Source organism: Artemia franciscana, chromosome 13 (assembly GCF_032884065.1).
Source record: "Artemia franciscana chromosome 13, ASM3288406v1, whole genome shotgun sequence".
Classification (NCBI taxonomy): Eukaryota; Metazoa; Arthropoda; class Branchiopoda; order Anostraca; family Artemiidae; genus Artemia; species Artemia franciscana.
This window is the reverse complement of record NC_088875.1, coordinates 12,740,945-12,761,310: the sequence shown is the minus strand read 5'-3', so window position 1 is coordinate 12,761,310 and position 20,366 is coordinate 12,740,945. Positions and strand designations below refer to the sequence as shown.

Here is a 20,366-nt window from a genome sequence, read left to right as displayed (position 1 = left end):
GCTACAAAAGCAGCCGAAGAATTTCTAGCGGTGAGGTGAGCCAGCAAAATTTCTAAAAGTACGAATAAAGTCTGAAAAAATTTATTTTTAAAACCTTTAATAAAATGGAAGTTAATACTGTTTCCTTAGTTGTCAGTTACTATAGTACAGTAGTGATGAAGGTCTCCGTCGAAAACTTTGAACCTGAATTTATTCTATTATACTGTAACGATTGCTATTAATTATATAGTTTTGTTTTACTATAGTAAAACTTTAGTAAAGGCTTCTTGAAATTAAATAAAAAAAAGAATTTTTAACTGAAAGAAAGGAGCAACATTAAAACTTGAAATGAACATATATTATTCCGTATATGAAGGGTTTGCCCCCTCATCAATACCTTGCTCTTTACGCTAAAGCTGTTAGTACTTTAAAAAAAAAAGCTTCCTACTGTAATTAACGGTCACCGAGTTTCCGTTCTTAAAAAAAGGGGAGAAACAATCAAACTTTAGTGTAAAGACCAAGGAATTGGGGAGAAGGCAAACGATCTTATACGGAATAATTTCTGTTGGTTTTGAGTTTTCATTTTGCTCCTCACTTTCAGTTTAAAAAATTATTTTTTTATTTATTTAAATTGCAATTGTTTTTAAAATAATGCCGGTAAATGTGGCTCACCCTCCATGAAATATACCACCCCACCTAATGAAAAACTCCTCCGTGAAAATTGTAAATTGCCTCTTCCCTCCTGTCAAATTTACACCAGATAGTTCCGTCCTCACTGAAAAACTCTCCTCGTGAAATTTCTTGCGAACATTTGAGACTGAAAAATTCTCCTTAGCATACTTTCATTTGCACAGGACTTTAATTTCTAATTGGCTTCTCCATCACTCCAGAAATGCCCCCTTCCGTGGATATTTTTCCCCAGAAATCAATAGAAACGGAAAATATCCCCGAATAATTCCCCCGGAAAATCTCCAAATGAAAAACTGAGTTTCCAAAGAGGATGTAAGATAATTAAAAAGAATTTCGTATAAAAATTCTTATAAAAATTCGTATAAAAAATCCCTCCTGATGTAAAAATTTCCCTGAAAAATTTACTCCCCATTAGTTTCCCTCCACAAAAAAGATCCTCCATAAGGATATCCAAACAAGCACAAAATACCCCTCACTGAAAAACATCTATATACTTCCCAATCACAAATACTATATGTAAAAAATAGGCAAATTTCATAACTTAAAGGCATCTCCATACGAAACTGTGGGGGCGGGGGTCATTTTACCCCTTAGGACATAGTTATTTGATCTTTCAACCATACTGAACAAAATGGCTATCTCAAATTTTTATCAGATAGCCTTGGAGAAAATAGGGGCGTGAGAGGGGGTCAGCTACCCTCCAATCTTCTTGGCTATTAAAAAGGGCATTATAACTTTCAATTTCCATTCGAATGGATCCTCTCTCTATCTTCGAGAACCATTATATACATACGATAAATCCTAGGAAAAAAAACAATAATAAATAAACATGCATCCGTCACCTTTCTTCTGGCAAAAATAACAAAATTCCTCATTTTTGAATATAGGAGCTCGAAACTTCCATAGTAGGGTTCTCAGGTACGCTGAATCTGATAGTGTCATTTTCATTTATATTTCATAGATTTTAGGGGGTGTTTTCCCTGTTCAAAAATCAGGCAAATTTTCTCATAATCCTAACTTTTGATGGGTTACACTACACTTGATGAATATTGTATATTTGGGATCAGGATAATAAGCTGATTCTTTTGATTTATCTATTGATATCAAAATTCTGTTTTTCACAGTTACAGTTCCTATTGAGCCGAGTCGTTCCTTATTTAAAGTTAGCTACCACGAACTGTTTAAAAAGTGTCTATTATTATTATTACATTTCTATTAATGAAAAACAAAAGAAAAAAAAATCAAAATTAATTAATAAATCTTCTAATTTAGAATCTTTATTTTGAGGTAGAATAAGCTAGAAAATATCAACGAGAGCTTCCTGTCATATGTTTTACGATAATTTTTATTTGGAACCAATTGATTGATTTCGCTAATTAACTAACTCATTAATAAATCTTCTAATTTAGAATCTTTATCAGAGTTTAGAATAAGCTAGAAAAAGTAAATGTCACTTTCCTACTTTCAAAGTAGGAAAGACACTATAAAGTAGACACCATAAAAGTGTCAGTTCTTGTCACTTTCTACGATAATTATTGGTTGGAACTAATTAACTAGTTTCGTTAATTAATTAATCAAAACTGATGAATGACCCTCCTAATTTAGAATCTTTACTTGAAGCTGAAATAAGTTAGAAAACGTCAAGGACAGCTTCCATACAGTTACGATAACTATTGTTTGGAAATAATTAATCAATTCCATTAATTGATTAATTTAAGTTAATTAATAAATTTCTCTAATTTATAATCTTGATTTGAAGGTTGAATAAGCTAGATAACGTAAAGGACAGTTTTTGCGGCTTTTTACGATAATTTTTGGTTGAATATATTTAATTAATTCCATTTATTGATTAACCTAATTAATAAATCTCCGAATTTATAATCTTTATTTGAAGGCCGAGCATTTTAGAAAATGTTAAGGAAAGCTACCTGTCGTATTTTTACAAAAATGAGCCCTGTGGTTTACTTTGTGTTAACTCTCACTTCACAAATTCTGCAAACTGATTAAGTTGATCTATAAAAGTTCAAATTCCACTAACTGTCAATAAGCATGTCATGCTGGAGCCTATCCAGTGTTTTTGTTCACGGAAGAGGGGTTATTTCCTTTCAGAGGTGGGGGAAGGGTTCTTAAAAAAAATACTTAACAAAGCACACCAAACATTAGTTTATATGCATTTTGCTACTTTTTTCGTATCGGACATAGAAATGCTGCGGAGGGGGGGGGGGGGGGTAGAGCCCCCCCCCCCGGATACGCTTAGGTGTCATTTTTTTATTATATTACTACTTCAAGTCACTTTAGAATCAATCTCAGTCCCCTTAAATTTGGTAACTATTGCCCAACTTTAAAATTTATCGCTTTGTAAGTCTAAATTGTTCTTTTGACGTTTTTCTCCAAGTGTTTCCTATTTTACCCCTAATTTTATTCGTATTGCAATCTCATTGGATTCACTTTGTTAACTAGTGTTTCTTTTCTCTCTTTATGTTTCATTTGCATCATCCTTAGCTTGATAGTATTCTTCAGCATACCATTCAGCATGTAAGCATAAGATAATCTAAAACAGGAAATTTTAAACTGAGACCAAATTTGAAGAGCAAATATAGATTTTGGGTGTATATATTTTTTTTCTAAAAAAGACATGAAATTTGCTTTGTAAAATTAATTATTTAAAAATTATGAGATAAAAATCGATATCTGAACGACAAAACGTACAAAAACATTAAACTAAAAGACTAAACAAAGACTTAAACAAAAGTAAGCCAAAGACTTAAACAAAAAGTAATACGTTATTGAACTTAAAGCAATCAAAATTAACCTCTGTTATTGTCTCACCCTTCAACTCGCTACTAAGTGTAGACACAATATATTTAAAATGTGTTCCACCAAATATGACCAGGAACCAGGGAAAAATTCTGGCATTGTGTGATCCCTATATTACTTAGTCTATTGTTAATTTTATGCCTTAAGCTCAATTAGACTACTTAAAACACAAGCAGCTACAATGGACGGAATATTAATTGTGTTTTTAATATCAATTAAAAACAATTAAATAATTGTGTTTTTAAATACATTAATTGTGTTTTTATTCCCATTCACTGCCCGTGTCAAAAAAACTTCTTAAGAATTTAATTAAAAAGGTGAAGCTTTTGAATTGAATTTTATAATAATTCAAGAAAGGGCTCATAAATTATAAGAATGGGCTTATCAATCAAATAAGGCAATAACCCAATTAGCCAGGGAAATACATCGTGGTTAGGATCAAATGGCTTATCAATCAAATTTGGGCCGTACTTCCACAGTGAATAATTACAACTAGCATATCTTTACCTGAACATAGGTAAATCCAATTAATTAACTAATTATTTTTTTTTTGAATGAATAAGCCTTATCTAAATTATCATAACATCCTATCTAAAATATCAAATCATAAATATTGTATTTGAAGTGGTAATATTTTGAATTTAAAATTAAAGCCCCACCTAAATTAACTGCATGAAGAAAGGGAAAATAACTGCATAACTGGTCTGATGCCAATAATTTAGTCTTTTTTTTGGACTGAAGAAACAAACTTTTTTTCTAATCGTTGTACAGACGAAGAGTAAAGGAAACAATATCAGTACGGTTCAAAGCACTACATAAAGCCTTATAGGATTTAAAACTATCATCAAATATTATCAAAACCTATTTATAGTTTCCTTAAAGAGCAGATAACAAGACTGTCTTTAATATTCGTCAGGATGAGGGGACACGATGTAATATCTCTGGTGTGTTTTACCCCCCCCCCCCAATCTGCCTTTTGTATTCTTGTTGGACCTTACTTTTTAGCTAGAAGATCTTTGTGTAACTTGGCGTCATATTTCATTTATTTATAGATTAAGCTAACGCATCAGCTTTAGCCCTACTTTTGATAGGGTTTTAATTAGTTGTTAACATGTTTTATTAATAGATCTTTAATATTCTTTGATGTTCATACTAATTAACATTAAGGGTGCTTTTGATTCCTCCCATTCACCCTAGATTGCACACTATATGCCTTTAGACTTGTTTATCAAACACTCAGAAATTATTGTAATTTAAAAGGCCCTATCTCCTAAGTAGGTACCCACTCTATTAAAAAAAAGAAGAAAAACCCTTACTCCAAAGCTTTTTTGATTCGGTCACATTAAATCTTCTGCTTGTAGTGAATAATGTATAATCAAAAAACTAATTAGAGGTGGCTAGGTTGTTATAAAAAACACCCTAACTTCAAGGCATTTTTGCGCAGGTCAGACTAGAGGAGACATTTAGACATGTAGTTGATCATGTCCAATCAGAAAACAAATAATAGAGAATTACAACAAGTGTCAAAAGGATATAAATTGACGCTTTACCCCCTGAGAGCTTTGAGATAACAGAAATTCAAATTTATGTTGCGGTATAGGTCCAGCCATTGGGCTTGCAGTGTTCGGATGTCTAAAGATTGCAGCACCACCATTTTGATAGTTCTTGATTTCGTTCTCATATGCAGCACATTTTCTAAAGAAAGTAATTCTATTAATTCCTTTCTTACAGAAATATTAAAAATAAAGGAGTTAAAAGCAGAGGGACACAGCAAGGAACAGAGTATGCACAATCCCAATTCTTGTTCAAAATAATAAGCCATTCAGGTGCATCACACAAGACAACAACAGCTTGAGAGATAATATACAAACATCATCATATTCATGCCATTTCAAAAAGGAAAATACATGAAAAAAGAAAAAAATTATTGAAACAACTTACAATGTCAGGAGTAACAACACATACTTTCTTTTAAAAGCTATGATTACATTAATAGCAACTTTTTCACTTCAGGTGCTAACTTTCGTTTTAAACACTGTTTTGTATCGCCATCTAGTTAAAAAATAAGAGACAAATTACAGTCAGAGAAATAAGTTACAACGCTATTTCGGACGATTTTCTAGCGTTTTGAAAACGAAGAAAATATCGACAAACTTATTATTTTATTGTAACTCTTTCTCTTGTCCCTAAATCGTTTTTGATTCAGCGAAATTTGATCATAACTTTTGATTAGGCGAAAATCTTTATTGAGTTGATTCTCCACGAGTTATTTTCAAAACTATTTACCGGAACTTTGGGAGTTCGAAAGAATTTTCGAGTCCAGACCAGTTTCTAATCACCATATAGTTTTAAGAAATAACAGTTAAATCAATCCTCAAATTATTGTAAAAACCCAGGAATTTGGATTCCACCTGTAGTACAATCTTGGCACACATTATTCAGAAGTATATACCTCAGCAGTAAATAATTTTTTTTTTATACAACTACAGGGATCTCCCGAAATCCCTGCGTGGTTTGATGAAATTAGAAGCTATTAAAAAGGTTTTTCAGCGGCTGAGGGGAGGTTATAGAGTATAAAATCTTTGTGGAATCCATTAGGGAGTAGACAGGATCTTGTAAATTCAAATCTTGCAAGCGATAGGAATTTTCAATTGCCAGAAAAATAAAAAAAGCTTATGGTGCCGAAGTATGATTAGTTTGAAATGCTTCTAACTTTTGACTAGAGTAAATTTCGAAAAAGTAACATCGACAACATTTACGATATATTATTTTGCGTGGAATAATCCAAAATCGTATAACCACAGTTGAAATTTGAGAGACGATCCCAGCATGGAAAGAATGGAAGGCCTCAAATACCTTACTTTTAATCGTCGCTAAAAATTCGGTTAAACTAAAGTCGGTGCTTCGGTACCCGAGACGGGGCTCTATGGATCATAATTCGGGACAGTAGCTTACTATTTTCGTACCCAAGAAAACTGAAGCAATCGAAAATCAGGGATGTTGTGTGTAAATTTCGGTGTTCAAGAAAATGTAGACAATATGATATTGCATTTGATAGGTACTGATGGGATTATTACTTGTGAAAACTGTTTTGGAAACACTAGTCAATAATGTAGATGAAAGAAAACAGAGTATAAATGTTTATTTACGTAACTACTTCAACCCCCCTCCCCCACCCCTAAGGGCGAAAAGTAAAAGGTTATAAGAACAAAACATTACATCCTCAATAAAATATCCAAGGTTGCTCTACCTGCAGAGAAACTGTAGAGTTTGCCACTGCCCCCTTGATTTGTTAATCTTTACTCAGCAAAAAAATATTAAAAAAGCTCCTATCCAAGAATTTGAAAAATAGCTTTTTAGTGTGTTCATCTTCAAAATTTCTAGCTCCCTCTCCATATTCCTCGTGAATTAGTGCCACTGCATGGAACCGAGTAAAAAAATTGTCAGGTGCAAACTTCTAGGGTACAGGATTTAGGAAGCTGCTATCCTGACTTTAGATGCCTTTGGGTCACAAAATTAGGAAACTATTGCCCCAGTTTTTGGCCCAAAGAGGACCTGGATAATGAAGACCCAGTTTTAACGAGAACTCACAAAATCAAAGGATGCCTCATTCTAAAAAGATTTAAATCCTATAATTTTGGAAAAATTATAATTTTTATATTTATATTTTTATAAATATAATTTTTATTTATATATATATATATATATATACATATATATATATATATATATATATATATATATATATATATATATATATATATATATATATATATAATTATATATATATAATTATATATATATAATTATTATATATAATTTTTATTTATATTTTTGGAAAAAAGTATACAGTGGCTTTGGAGCACCCTTTGCAAGCGTTTAAAATATGCTTACTCTCTAATATTGTTAAATAATATGTTGCAACATTTTTTAATATCCATTTTTTTCTGTAAAAATTTCATTTAAAAAGCAGCTTACAGACATTTTGTTACGCAGATTTTGTCTGAAAATACCATTTTTACATGTAAAAATACTTTTTGCTTAAAGAAAGGCTGTCAGAACATAAGTTGTGCTGCTAAAGCGTCGGCAGCGTTTAGAATTATGTCACACTCGGCTACTAGCAGCTTTGAAAATTTTCCATGCCTGCTTGTTGGCCTCGCTCATGGGACACTTCATTATCAGGATACTTTCAGAAGATTTTTTTTCCCCAGGGAGAAGCGTACCAAACCGAAGGTCCTAGCAAACTAGATGAGCTCATTCGAACGTAAAACAGAAGTTCTTATTAAATGACTATAAAGATTGTGCCACGGGAAATTATTGCTTTCTGCCACTTTAGGTCACCAAACTACGACTTTTCTCCAAATAAGACCAATTTGCAATCAATTTAGAGAAGCTAATTGAGCAAATTCTGAGAAGTTAATTGATTTAAAAGTGCTAATAAACTATATTTTAGGCTTCCCAGTTGCAAAGAAAGTAATACCACAAGATGATAGGACTGAACAGGCGCGTATTTTGCTATAAGGGAAGGGGAATACCCCCCCCTCAATCCTAGTTTGTCCCCTAGCTGAAATTGAGCGTCTCAAAAATCGTGTCAAAACTACTGTATACTTCAAGCACACATAGAATCAGATCCGTTTTCTTTAGTATACATTTGCTTTTATGGTAGTATATGGCTCATTTTTAATTTTCACTGTCATTTTCAATTGACTTGGGAAAATTGGCTTCAGTTTTACCCTCTATCCACAGGATACTGACAATACTACGCCACTGATACTCTATTAAGCCAAGTCGATTCACTTTATTTCTCAGGAAATAAGGTTTAGTGATGCGTGATTATTTATCAGCTATAATGAAGGGGAGAGTCATTGTGTAGGCTGGGGTGGGGGGTAAAGCTTAAATGCTGCAACTTCTAGCTCTACCGGAGCCTTCAGTAAATGTAGAAAGATAGGCAAAACCAGGAAATCAATTAAAATATTCCCTATGTACCATAAAAGACAACATTCCCATGTCTACCATCACAGCAGCAGAAAAAGCAGGGCTGGCCATCATGAGTCCCGCCAAGAAATTTCTTTGGGAGGGGGAGCAATGTAACTAATAACTATTTTTCAGCAGTTATAAATACTAATATTCCTCTTTTTCTACTTATATGAAATATTCCAATGTATTTAGAAGTATGTATGTAGCGTATTTATCAATCGAAGAATCAATCTGTTGTAGAGGTTATGATGACTTCAGCCACATAGAATGTAAGAAGTCTGACAGAATTTGCATCCATATGAACAACAATATTCCTCTTAGTCCGACCGAAATCCTGGACTGGAAATATTAATAGGAATTTATTGAATAAAATCCTATTCATCACAATTTTTTTTAGGTAAATTCAAATTTTGTCAAAAATTTAAATTCCCTATCCATCATTCTAATTCTTAAGCAGAAAAACTAAAAAAATCATAAATAGGTACTAATCATATTTAAAATATTGATATATACATTTTAAAAACAATTAAGCAGAAGTGCAAGGGGAATGTGCCCTATATTATATATTGGTTCGGACTGGGCATGACTTGGAAAACCATCAGAAATTAAATTTCTTAAACCAGTTTATTTTTAGCTGAAAGTAAGGAATAGCTTTAAAACATATTTGAAGAAAAAAAATTTTCTTCTATGAAAAAAAAATTCTTTTTTCTGTGAAGGGGGCTATCTCCTCCTTAACTCCTTGCTCTTTAATCTAAAGTTTGACTTTTTTTGCCAAATTCTTTAAGAGCATTTACTGAAAGTCAGGGGTTTTTGAATTGGAAAAGAAGATTTTTCAAAGTGCCAAAAAGCTTTAGCCTAATGAGGGAGGTGTTTAAGAGGACAGTCCCGCTTCTAAGAAGAATAATTTCAATTCGTTTCAGTTTTAAGTAAGCTTGTTCCTAACTTTTAGTTGAAAAATCTTATGCATTTGCTTAATTACATTTCATGAAACGGTATAGTTTTATTAAAACGACACGTTTATAAACGTAGAAAAAACAGTCATTTTCAATGATCTCTGTTTGTTTTTTCATGGAAACCAAAACTTAAATACGAACATTTTTGTTTTAAAAAATATAGCATGTGCTACAGTGCTACACATGATGGAATTGTGCTAAAACAGCACTTTCGTGCCAAAGGTGGCAACACTGGTTAGCACATTTTATAATTTTAACTCCCCTCTTTACACCACCCTATTTTAGAATAACTTCTTTTTTCCTAGAATTAAATGCTTGCGTCAAAATCCAGCGTTAAACTTATTTTTGTTAAATAAGGATACAAAATACAACGCACGGTATAAACAGTAAATTGCAAAAAAGAGAGAAAATATTAAAGAAGAAACCGTTCGCGAAAACCCAAAATCTTAAAGATTAAGTTAATAAAACAAATTCCATACTTATAGTCAAATTCATAAATTATTTCACAACCTTCCCTGACGAATTTATTACACAACCTCTAATATAAAACAAGGAAAAATCCTATGAGAATCTACGAATAATCCCATTCAATTACTTTACATTCAACTGAAAATCTTTCGCAATAAAATAAATTAACTCAGGAATCATCCAACGTCTAAAGATTTAAAATGTTCTGTTAGTGTTCGACAGTTAAGTGACCGAAATATATCGAATTTTAATAACAGGATAATCACAAGGAAAAAGGTAGGACATTTTTCACAAATCGGAATAGAAATGCAAATAATGATTCTCTTGATTATAATTTAATGTGGTTTAATAGAATTATTTGCAATATAAACATTCTATTATATAAATATCATATTTTATAAAACATATTTATATATGATTTAACAACAGAATTATGTCATAATGATGGGGTAATAGCCTAAAGGTTATGCCACAAAACTCTTTAAGAGCCAGTCGTTGCCTACAGTGCGTTATACTTCAGTCTCATCCTTAGAAGACTACAACATCCTTAGAAGAGAGAAAGAACTGTAAGACCCACAAAAAAATTAGGATTTTCAGGGAAAAAACATAGTTAAAACCTTATTCCTCTCTCCAAAACGTTTTTTTTAATTAAGCCATTCCACTTTCTTACATACTTCTCAGGGCACACATAGTGAAACCCTTTAGAAACAAAAAACGTTGGTAAAATCTTAGATTAGGGGACTTCTATTCATCTTAGAAACTAATTGAGTTAGGCGATTCAAACTCCCATGAATGGATCAAGAGCCTTAATGCCCCCCCCCCCCCCTTCCCGGATGGTGTATTGTTGGAACTTGTTTCTGCTCTTTTCCCCTTTCAAGGGCATTGACCTTTGATAGCTTTTAACAATCCTTGTGTTAAAAAAGTGAAATCTAGAGAAATAGATTTATTGCTGAAATGAGGCAGAAGAAGGTTTGAAAAAATCACATTTTTCGGCCTGAAATCTCTCCTATTCGGATTTTGTCTATTATTTCGCTTGAAAAAAAAGAATAAAAAGATAAAATATTGTCTAGCTTTTTATCTAAATTTGTGTCAGGTTTGGTGACTTTTACAAAGTGTGTCGCTTAACCTTTAAATAAATAAATAATTAAAAAAGAAAAGAACATTTTCCCTAAAAAAGAAAAGAACAAACTTACTCTAAAAAAAGTGAAATCTTGAGAAATAGAGGCAGAAGAAAAGTATTTTGAGCCTCATATCTTTACTCAATCCTGATTTATAAGGCTTTAAAGATCTATAGAACTACATCTTAAATTTAGGGAGTAAATCTAAACATGGCTTAAAATTCTACTAAATAATGGGAATTGTATTTAAAAAAATCTAAAGCCGATGAACAAAAGATTGAAAACTGAAATTAAGGAAATATTTTTTGTCAAAATTTACATAGGTAACAGATCTGTCATGTATGCAATCTTCCAAAGATAGCATAAAGCTCCTAAATTATGACTTTGCCCACATTCCTTTTTCCAAAAATACGGACCCTTGTCAATAAGAAACCTTTGAGTGAACGTACATACTTTAAAATGAGGAACTCGGAAACATAAGACGGGACAAAATGACACAGCTCCCTCTTATCATGAAATACTTCAATCAAGATTACTCTAGATTCTTTTTATCGACTGCCTCCACTTCAAATCTAGAGAAGATCCAAGGTGATTATTTCTATGGAACATTTTCTTTTTTGAAAAAGCTTGCAACCTCAAGGAAGAACGCACAAATAGACAAATCAAGACTAGAGAAACAACTGGGAGATACAGAGACCCTTTTGGGTGGCACATCCTCCGGAGACTGCTCAAATATGCATCAAAAGGAGAGATCTCAACTTGAAGGCCCAGAAACCTCTTTTGATGACTAACAAGAGTCTATATCCTCCCAAGACTCCCCTTCAACACCTCATGAAATAAGGAAATTATTTCTGCGGAGCATTTTCCTTTTTGGAAAAACTTTCAAATTCAAGGGAAAATGCACAGATAGGCGATTAGAGAAGCAAATGGGAGACCCAGAGACCCTTTGGGTGACATGCAGGGGCTAATAAACTCTAGAGACTCTGCCTCAAATATGTCTCAAATGGAGATATCTCAACTTGGAGGCCCTGGAGCCTCTTTTGATGACTAACAGGGGTTAATGTCCTCCAAAGACTCTACCTCTATATGTCTCAAAAGGGGAAATCCCAAATGGGAGGCCGAGGGACTCTTCGGCAGATTATTTAGAGGGGGCTATATCCTCTCAATACTCTGTCTAAAATATGTCTCAATAGGTGAGATTTTAAGAAAGAGGGCATATTTTCCCCAAACAATTCTCCAACTTTTCTCCTCTCTCAGATATGTCTTAACTTGGGGCTTTTTAAAAAACTTCAAAAGTGTATCTGGTAAGAGGGGTTATGACCAAAGCAGAGGCGCCATTTGGGCCAAATCTTGGGGTGATCATGGGGCATTTGACGGAACTTGAGACTTTTAGTATGAATCTAACCTACTTTCAAAGTTTACAATGGTTACTAGCAAATAGCGTAATCATCCCAAGGGTCGTCAGGTAATTACGCTCTTTGGCTAATAGGCATGCAATTAGTTTAAACCATTTGAACAGAATGAATTATGTTGGACATAATGGATAATTATGGCCGGAAAAGGGCCCTTTGTGGTGGAAGCTTGGGCCCCCTGGAAACTCTGAGGTGGAAATTTGCCCACCCCTGACCCCTCCCCCAAATGGCACCTCTGGACCTAATACCAATTTTTACGTTAATCAGACGAATATCAGGTGGAGACAACCCTTTAGTGTAATGTATTTAGTTGACCCTTATAATGGCAAAAGTACAATTAGAAGGTCATTCTCATTGGATTGTAATTCAGCAACCAAGTGCAAATTGACAGATTAAGACTGAATACTTGATTATTTGCATACGAAATTCCATCAAAACTCCTAGAATGAATCTAGAAGCTTTCCCTAATTTCATCAGAACTCCTAGACTGAATCTAGAAGCTTTCCCTAATTTCATCAAAACTCCTATACTGAATCTAGAAGCTTTCCCTAATTTCATCAGAACTCCTATACTGAATCTAGAAGCTTTCCCTAATTTCATCAGAACTCTTATACTGAATCTAGAAGCTTTCCCTAATTTCATCAAAACTCCTAGACTGAATCTAGAAGCTTTCCCTAATTTCATCAAAACTCCTAGACTGAATCTAGAAGCTTTCCCTAATTTCATCAAAACTCCTAGACTGAATCTAGAAGCTTTCCCTAATTTCATCAGAACTCCTAGACTGAATCTAGAAGCTTTCCCGAATTTCATCAAAACTCCTAGACTGAATCTAGAAGCTTTCCCTAATTTCATCAAAACTCCTAGACTGAATCTAGAAGCTTTCCCTAATTTCATCAAAACATTCTCGTACGAGCTTCAAACGTTATTGAAAAATCTGCAACTTTACATAAAAAAAAAAAATCCGGTTAAACTTATATTAGAACTAATTTAAAATGACCCTTAAGTTGGAAGACCAATAAGCCAAATCACAAATTACAAATTCAGTGCCCATACTTCCAGAAGAAATTCTTTCTTCTTTTAATTGACTCTTTCATTGAACTTGCTTTATACCGACAGCGCAACAACAAGGAGCTTAGGCTAACTCGTCTTCTTCCTGCTAAGTTGAAGATTAATCCTATAATGCGAAAATATGTTTTCTATTTGTCCCTTTTCGAAAACATATTTAAAAGTAAAGAGAGAGACATTTCAATTTATAGTCTCAGCCGGCAGTACTCATTCCCCATTTCATGGCCCTTCAGCCAGGAGTCCGATGGAGGTGGGGAAACAGCCATCCTGTGCTTTCATCCACCCTTCCTGTTTAGCTTACTCAGATTCTGCAGCTACCCAGTGCGGGTCGACTCTGACTGAGCTTACAGAGTCACACCACTGACCCCAGTTAGAAGATATACCCCCAACCAAAATAAATCTTTTTGTTTTCGAAGTCTACATAGGTAGTTTTGATGTTTCCTCGATGAAAATACCAGACAACTTTTTTTTCAAAATCGAGGAGGGGGTGGTTATCCCCCTCCTTCTCCCTAAGTTGTTTTAGCCTTTCCAAAAGTTGCTTATTAAAGCAAAACACTTTCCATCTTCTTCAGCCATTTTATTTCACATTATCTCTTATGGGAGTAGTGTTGTATTCTATTAAAAGATAGTAGTAAAGATCCACTTCAAGTTGGATGTGGTACAGTTGGCAACAGATTATGCTAGTTTTTTTATGTGTTCAAGCATTGGTTGTAATTTTTCATTATAAAAGTAAGCTTGATCTTAAAGACATAAAAAAAAATAAAGAAACAAAATTCAAAAAGGAGTCAAAAAGTGAGTTTTTTTTACAAAGCCTGTTTTTTTAACTAAAAAATGTCGTCTGTGATTGTTTTATCTTACCATTTTCATACCTTTTCTTTTTAATCAAGACCTGACCGTCAGGTAACAAATTTCAAAGTGCCGGTACCAGTAACACTGATCTCCAGAAAATAAGCAGGGGGCGGGGAGGTAAAATGCATTTTTCAAAATCAATTTTCCAGAACTTTCTTAATGAAAATGCGAAAAAGCCATTTTTCAAAGAAAACACCAAAATACATCTTTTAGAATGTAGGAGGGGGGAGGGATAAAAATCTTTGGGGCAAATACGCCTCCCCATTTGACGCCACTGACTGATCATTAATATTATCAATAATTTTACAAACAAAATTCTAATTCGTATATCGACCACGACATTTTAGAACTTGCAAAAGTATTCTACACAGTGTAGAACTTCTTTCTTTCACACCAACAGTTATCCAAGCCAACTTTGTTTTACTTTAAGTTTCGGTACCTTTGTTTTCCTTTTATAGAGTTTCGGTTACTATTAAAAAAAATGTCGCTCCTCATTTATAATTTATCGCCATGACAAGTTTACTATAAAGATATCAAAGAGTGGTCAAATTTAAGTTCTTCTCGTTTCGGGTTTCATTAAATAGCGACAGAGCTCATTCTTCTCGTATTAACTATTGTTTGTTGTTCTTACTGTATATCCTATTCTTAAGAAAACTTAAAACACAATAACAATGAATGAGCAGAAATAATGCTCTATTTGGACAACGATTTCACAGAATCAATATGCTCTTACTGGGGCTCTAATGTCTTTGCAGTCGAATGGTAGATAACTGGGCATCGGAAGAACAGATCTTTAAGAGAAGAGCGGTCAAAAAATTTATGAATGGCAGGACAATTATAGGGAACTCTTGAATAGTTCCCTCTGTGTCTATAATCTCCTCTTAATCCCTATTCATAGCTTGCTGGCAATTTTGCTCAAACTACTTTCACATCTGTAATACTGTTTTTACCCTGTGGTATTCATTTATTTTTCATCAGTACACAAAAAACAGCGTAAAAAAGGATTGCCTCTACTAAAAAATCTCGTAATGATGTGACTGTTTCAGAAACATCATCATGTTAAATTTTAAGGTAGGATAATTCAAAAGGCATTAAGTGACACACCTTGTAAAACTGTGATTTATACCCTCCTGGACAAAGCTTACTATATCTATTGGTCGAATTGGTTTTTCAGTATTTCATCCGGTTGCCAAGCAGTATTGCTAATGCGGTATAATTGTACCTTTTATGATGCAGCGTAAATTTTCTGGTACATTTTGGTTTTTCTCGCTCCTTTCTGACTGATTTATCAGTTCAAGTTTCACTTTACCGTACATTTTCTTCTTGTTGAGACACATTTTAAACCTGCTGCTCCTATGCTATAAAATAATCCCTCGCGGAACAATTTTAGTGAGAAACTGGTACAATTTATTTCAAAGCGTTGGCAACGCTGTTTCCAAGAGGCTTTAGGGTGATAAAAAAAAATCTAAGAAATCAGGACTTTTTTTTCAGCCAAAAAGTTGTCAAACAAACAAATATTTACACATATTTTTATACAATTAATAGCAATCATAATCAGGCGCAAAAAAACAACAACTAAATAAAAACCACATTAACAAACTATTCGAGTCTTTGCTGAGCCTTCTTGTAATGATTATTATTTACACGGTGTAATTTTTAATTGTAAGTTATTCTTGTGGTTTCTACTTAGTTTTACTTTTGCACAGAGGATGACTATTACAGTCTATACAGTCATCCTCAGCATATAGTCTATATTTCACATATAGTCTATACTATATGTATAGTCTATATTTGCACATAGGATGACTGTACAGTCTATATGCAGCCGAAGTGTTTGCATTTATCAATTTGTTCGCTGCTGACTTGTTAGAACAAAAAAAAAAACACATTTTTGGTGATTTTGGTCTGCATGTGATAGAAAGGCAGCATGTTCATCGTAGCTACATATTGTGTTTCAACCTTTTCCAAAATGGGCTGTCTCCTTTTCTCGCTTGGAAAACAAAGGATTTTTTTTTTAATTCCTGAATCCATAAAACTTTTCATTCCTGAAAATCATGTTTTTCTAAGATTTGTCAATGGTTGTTTGGGAATGATGAGCTTTTTAGGGCAGTACCACACTTTTGCCTGTGTTGCCACATTAAATCATATTAATAAATAAGCAAAACTAATTACTTATAGTTTGCTACGATACATTTCGTAAAAATTTGAGCATTAACAATTTGTTGATTCCCAAAATCACTCATACCTTCAAAAGAAAGCTACACCTTCTTAACTTGTTTGGTTCCCTATATTTTTAGATTAGTTTTTGCTGGTTTTTCAAACATATTCCTTTTTCAAAAATTCTGCACCCGCTATTATCAAAAACTGCATAATTACACATGGAATTCTTAATAAAAAAATAACAAAAAAAGTTTTTAGAAGAAGAGTAAAGGGCCTGACACATATCCTGAGTTTCAGCCGAATACCATTGGCGTTTTCGGACTCCAAGGGTCAAACATATCCCCCGTTTCCTGAAAACAAATTGGCGAATTCCTTGATTTACAGCCCTTTCCCCAAGAACTGTGGGGGTTTCATCCGCGAGGGGCGTAGTTATTGGACGTTTCAGCTATGCTAAACAAAATAGCTATCTCAAAAATATGATCAGGTGTCTTTGGGTAATAACTGGCGTTGGAGCGGGGTTGGTTGCCCTTATAATACTTTTGACTTTTAAAAAGAACTTTAATTTACGATGCAACAAGCCCCTTCCGAAGTTTCTACGACGACTCCTTCCGTATGAAGTGCTATAGTGAAAAAGAAATACATAGAGCCCCCTTCTCTCTTTACTTAGACCGCGCTATTGCACTGCCTATAGAAAAAATGAATTCCCCAATCTTTACTAATTTTTAAGATGTATATTAAAAAATACAAACAATCATATTTCATTTTCAGTGTTCTCACCACTTTAAGGCTTGTCTTCACCGTGAAACACGCGATTTAGCATACTGCATTAATACAATACTGTGGTCCGGGATATACCCCATAATTATTCAAGAGCTGATTTGGAGGCCTCAGTGGAAGGACTTATTAGTGCTAGTCAAATCGGCGACTCTCGTACTTTTCGCCTCGAGTTCGTCGACAAAACCGCTCTGAATGCGGTTCTGGAGTCGGGAATCCGTATTGGATATGAAATTTTTCGCGCTAAGCCCTTTCAATCCATTCCGCGTCGATGCTTTCGCTGTCAAAGTACTGATCACCTGATTGGAGCTTGTCCCAGCTCACCAGCACATCCCAAGTGTTCCAGATGTTCTGGCCCTCATGTGAATTCCAAGGAAAACCCTTGCCAAGCCTCACCAAAATGTGCAAATTGCACTATGGAACACGTAAGTTTTAGCCTGAAATGCAAAGTTCTCCGATCGGCTCTCAACAATGCTAATAAATGAATGCTCAAACTCCGTTTAGCTTTGTTTCCCTTAATATTAATGGTACAAAAGACAAGGATCTACTGATAAGTGAGCTACTGGAAAATGATATTGTGTTTCTACAGGAGCACCTTCTCTCTAAAGTGAATGTTGATAGCCTAAAGCGTTCTCGGACCCATTATACCTTCTTGAGAGCCGCTCAAAAAACCCGTGGAAGACCATCAGGAGGTCTGGCCATCTATTTCAGACACAAGACTCAGCCGATATTATTGCAAAGCGACGCTAACATCTTAGCGATAAAATGTGGTGATACCGCATTTATAAACATTTATTTCCCCTGTAATAAAAAGAATGTGCAGTCATTGTCTAGTTTTTCACAAGCATGTAATCGCCTACGAACACTACTTAGCGACCTTTCAAAACAAAATACCAAATGGGTTCTCGCCGGTGACATGAACACTGACTTATTATCTAATTCTGACCGATCTGAAATCTTTCTCGATTCACTACCTGGAGGATTCCATCTTGCTGATAAAGATCTTCTATTTACTTATATTCACAATCGTGGTGGTCTTACTTCCAACCTTGATCATGTAATTGTGTCAGATTCAACTCTACTTTCATCAATAGTTCATGTGGAAGACTCTAAAATCGACGACGATCATTTACCAATCACGTGCCAACTATCTTGCTCCATGGCGACCTCTGTGCAACGTAACTCTCCCAAGTGGTTCTCAAAGTTAAATTGGGAAAATACCAATGTTCCACTTTATGTATTGACATTGTCCCAGTTATTATCATCTATTAAAGTGCCTTTCCACTTATTGCAAACATCTGTATCTACAACTTCAACTCGGATAGATATCAACTCGTATTATCAGCAAATAGTGTTCTGTCTAAAGTCTGCCGCTAAAACAGCTGTACCCTCCGAGTGCGTGCGAACGGGTACTCGCAATCCCTTTTGGAAAGTTGATCCTAAAGTGAAGATAGCTAAACAAAAAGCTAAGTTCTGGCTCCGTATGTGGATAGCCTGTAATCGTCCTTCTTCTGGTTCAGTACATCAAATAAAACAGAAAACCAAACGAGAGTACAAATATTCCCTGCGTAGAGCGAGACTGAATGCCTGGGATGGTCCTTGTGACAAGAAATCCTGGGATCGTGTTATAAACAGTGTTAAGTGTTCACCTCCAATTAATTCGTCTCTTCGGCTATGTGACTTCGTTTCTCATTATAAAAATATTTTGCTTTCGTTTAATATTAATCTCCAAAATCATTTTACAAAGCTTGTAAACTCAATCCTCCCAATTCGTATCAACCAATCTCAAGTGTTGTCGGTGGAATCTGGTGTTATACTCCGAGCTCTTATGCAAGTGAATAAGTCTGAGTCTCTCGATAGTGATGGTCTTTGCTTCAAGTTTTTTGCTTATGATTGTCCTGAACTGCTGAAGCATTTGCAATTATTGTTTCAGATGTGTTTGGCACAGTCCGTTGTGCCAGATAGTTTTTTGTCCGGTTGTATATCTCCCATAGTCAAGAGGGGTAAGGACCCCAGTGCTTGCTCTAATTATCGTCCTATCACTGTGTCTTGTTTTGTTAGTAAGCTATTTGAATATGTATTGCTACCAGCCATTAACTCCAAGTGCAATTTTACACCCTTCCAGCTTGGTTTTAGAAAAGGTATGGGCTGTTTTCAAGCTCACCATATTGTGGGTCGGCTAATGAAACAAGCTGTTGCTCAAAAAAGTCCCCTGTATTGTTTGACTGTTGACATATCTAGTGCTTTTGATAATGTAATTCATTCAAATGCTTTGTTTTCTCTAGCAGCCTCGGGTGTTAACCTTTCTATTGTTTCCGTGCTTAAGTATTGGTATGCTAATTCTTCAGTTAGGGTGAAGTGGAATGGTACGGTAGGGGAGTATATTCCTGTTAAAAAAGGCGTTAGGCAAGGTGCCGTGTTATCCCCGAGCATTTTTAAATGTGTTTTAGCTTCGTGTCTCCAACGTCTTCAACCGTCAATTTTTTACAATGATAATTTGGGCATTAGTCACGTTGCATATGCTGATGATGTTCTGCTTCTTAGCCGGACAAAAAATAGTCTAATTACCAACTTCTACCGGCTTTCAGCCGCACTATCCACAGTAGGCCTTTCAGTTAATGCCTCCAAATGTGAGTTTTTGTGTTTTGGGAGTCCTCCACCAGCATCACCTCTTTGCTTGGGTTCTTCAACTATACCATGTTCAGCAAGTATTAAATGGTTGGGTCTCTCTTTTTCCACGTCACTTTCGTCTACTTGCTCCGCTATTACGTCCAGCGTGCTGAAAAGTATGCGGGTTGGATACGCGAAAATTTCACCAAATCGTGGTCGGTATAACCGAAATGGACTATGCCGTCTTTATTCTAGTTTTTGTGCCCCTGCTGTTTTTTATCTTTCTGGTTTTGCTTTCCTCCTTCGCAAGAAGGATACAAAGAAAATACGTTCAGGATATTTTAAGTACTGCAAGTATTTGCTGCGTCTGCCTCGGTGGTATCGGAATCATACAGTCGTCTCTAAATTTGACATCGTTGATGCGCCCTCGCGACTGAAACATTTATCTAAAGATATATGTTTTAAAACTCGGCAAATGGTCGGTGTTTTTGACC

The 20,366-nt window shown here is 34.6% G+C and overlaps 2 protein-coding genes across 2 annotated transcripts in view; one reads left to right on the top strand and one right to left on the bottom strand.

Moving 5' to 3' along the window:
* LOC136034542 (E3 ubiquitin-protein ligase MARCHF6-like) overlaps window positions 1–20,366 on the top strand; it is a 289,901-nt gene that overhangs the window by 195,081 nt on the left and 74,454 nt on the right. The gene's annotated exons all lie outside the window — the stretch shown is intronic.
* The window catches only part of LOC136034535 (uncharacterized), a 40,366-nt gene that overhangs the window by 12,759 nt on the left and 7,241 nt on the right, over window positions 1–20,366 (bottom strand). Inside the window, exon 2 of the mRNA XM_065715764.1 lies at window positions 5,037–5,181. Within this exon, the coding sequence (XP_065571836.1) occupies window positions 5,037–5,181 (145 nt within the window). The remainder of the gene's footprint in view (window positions 1–5,036; window positions 5,182–20,366) is intronic.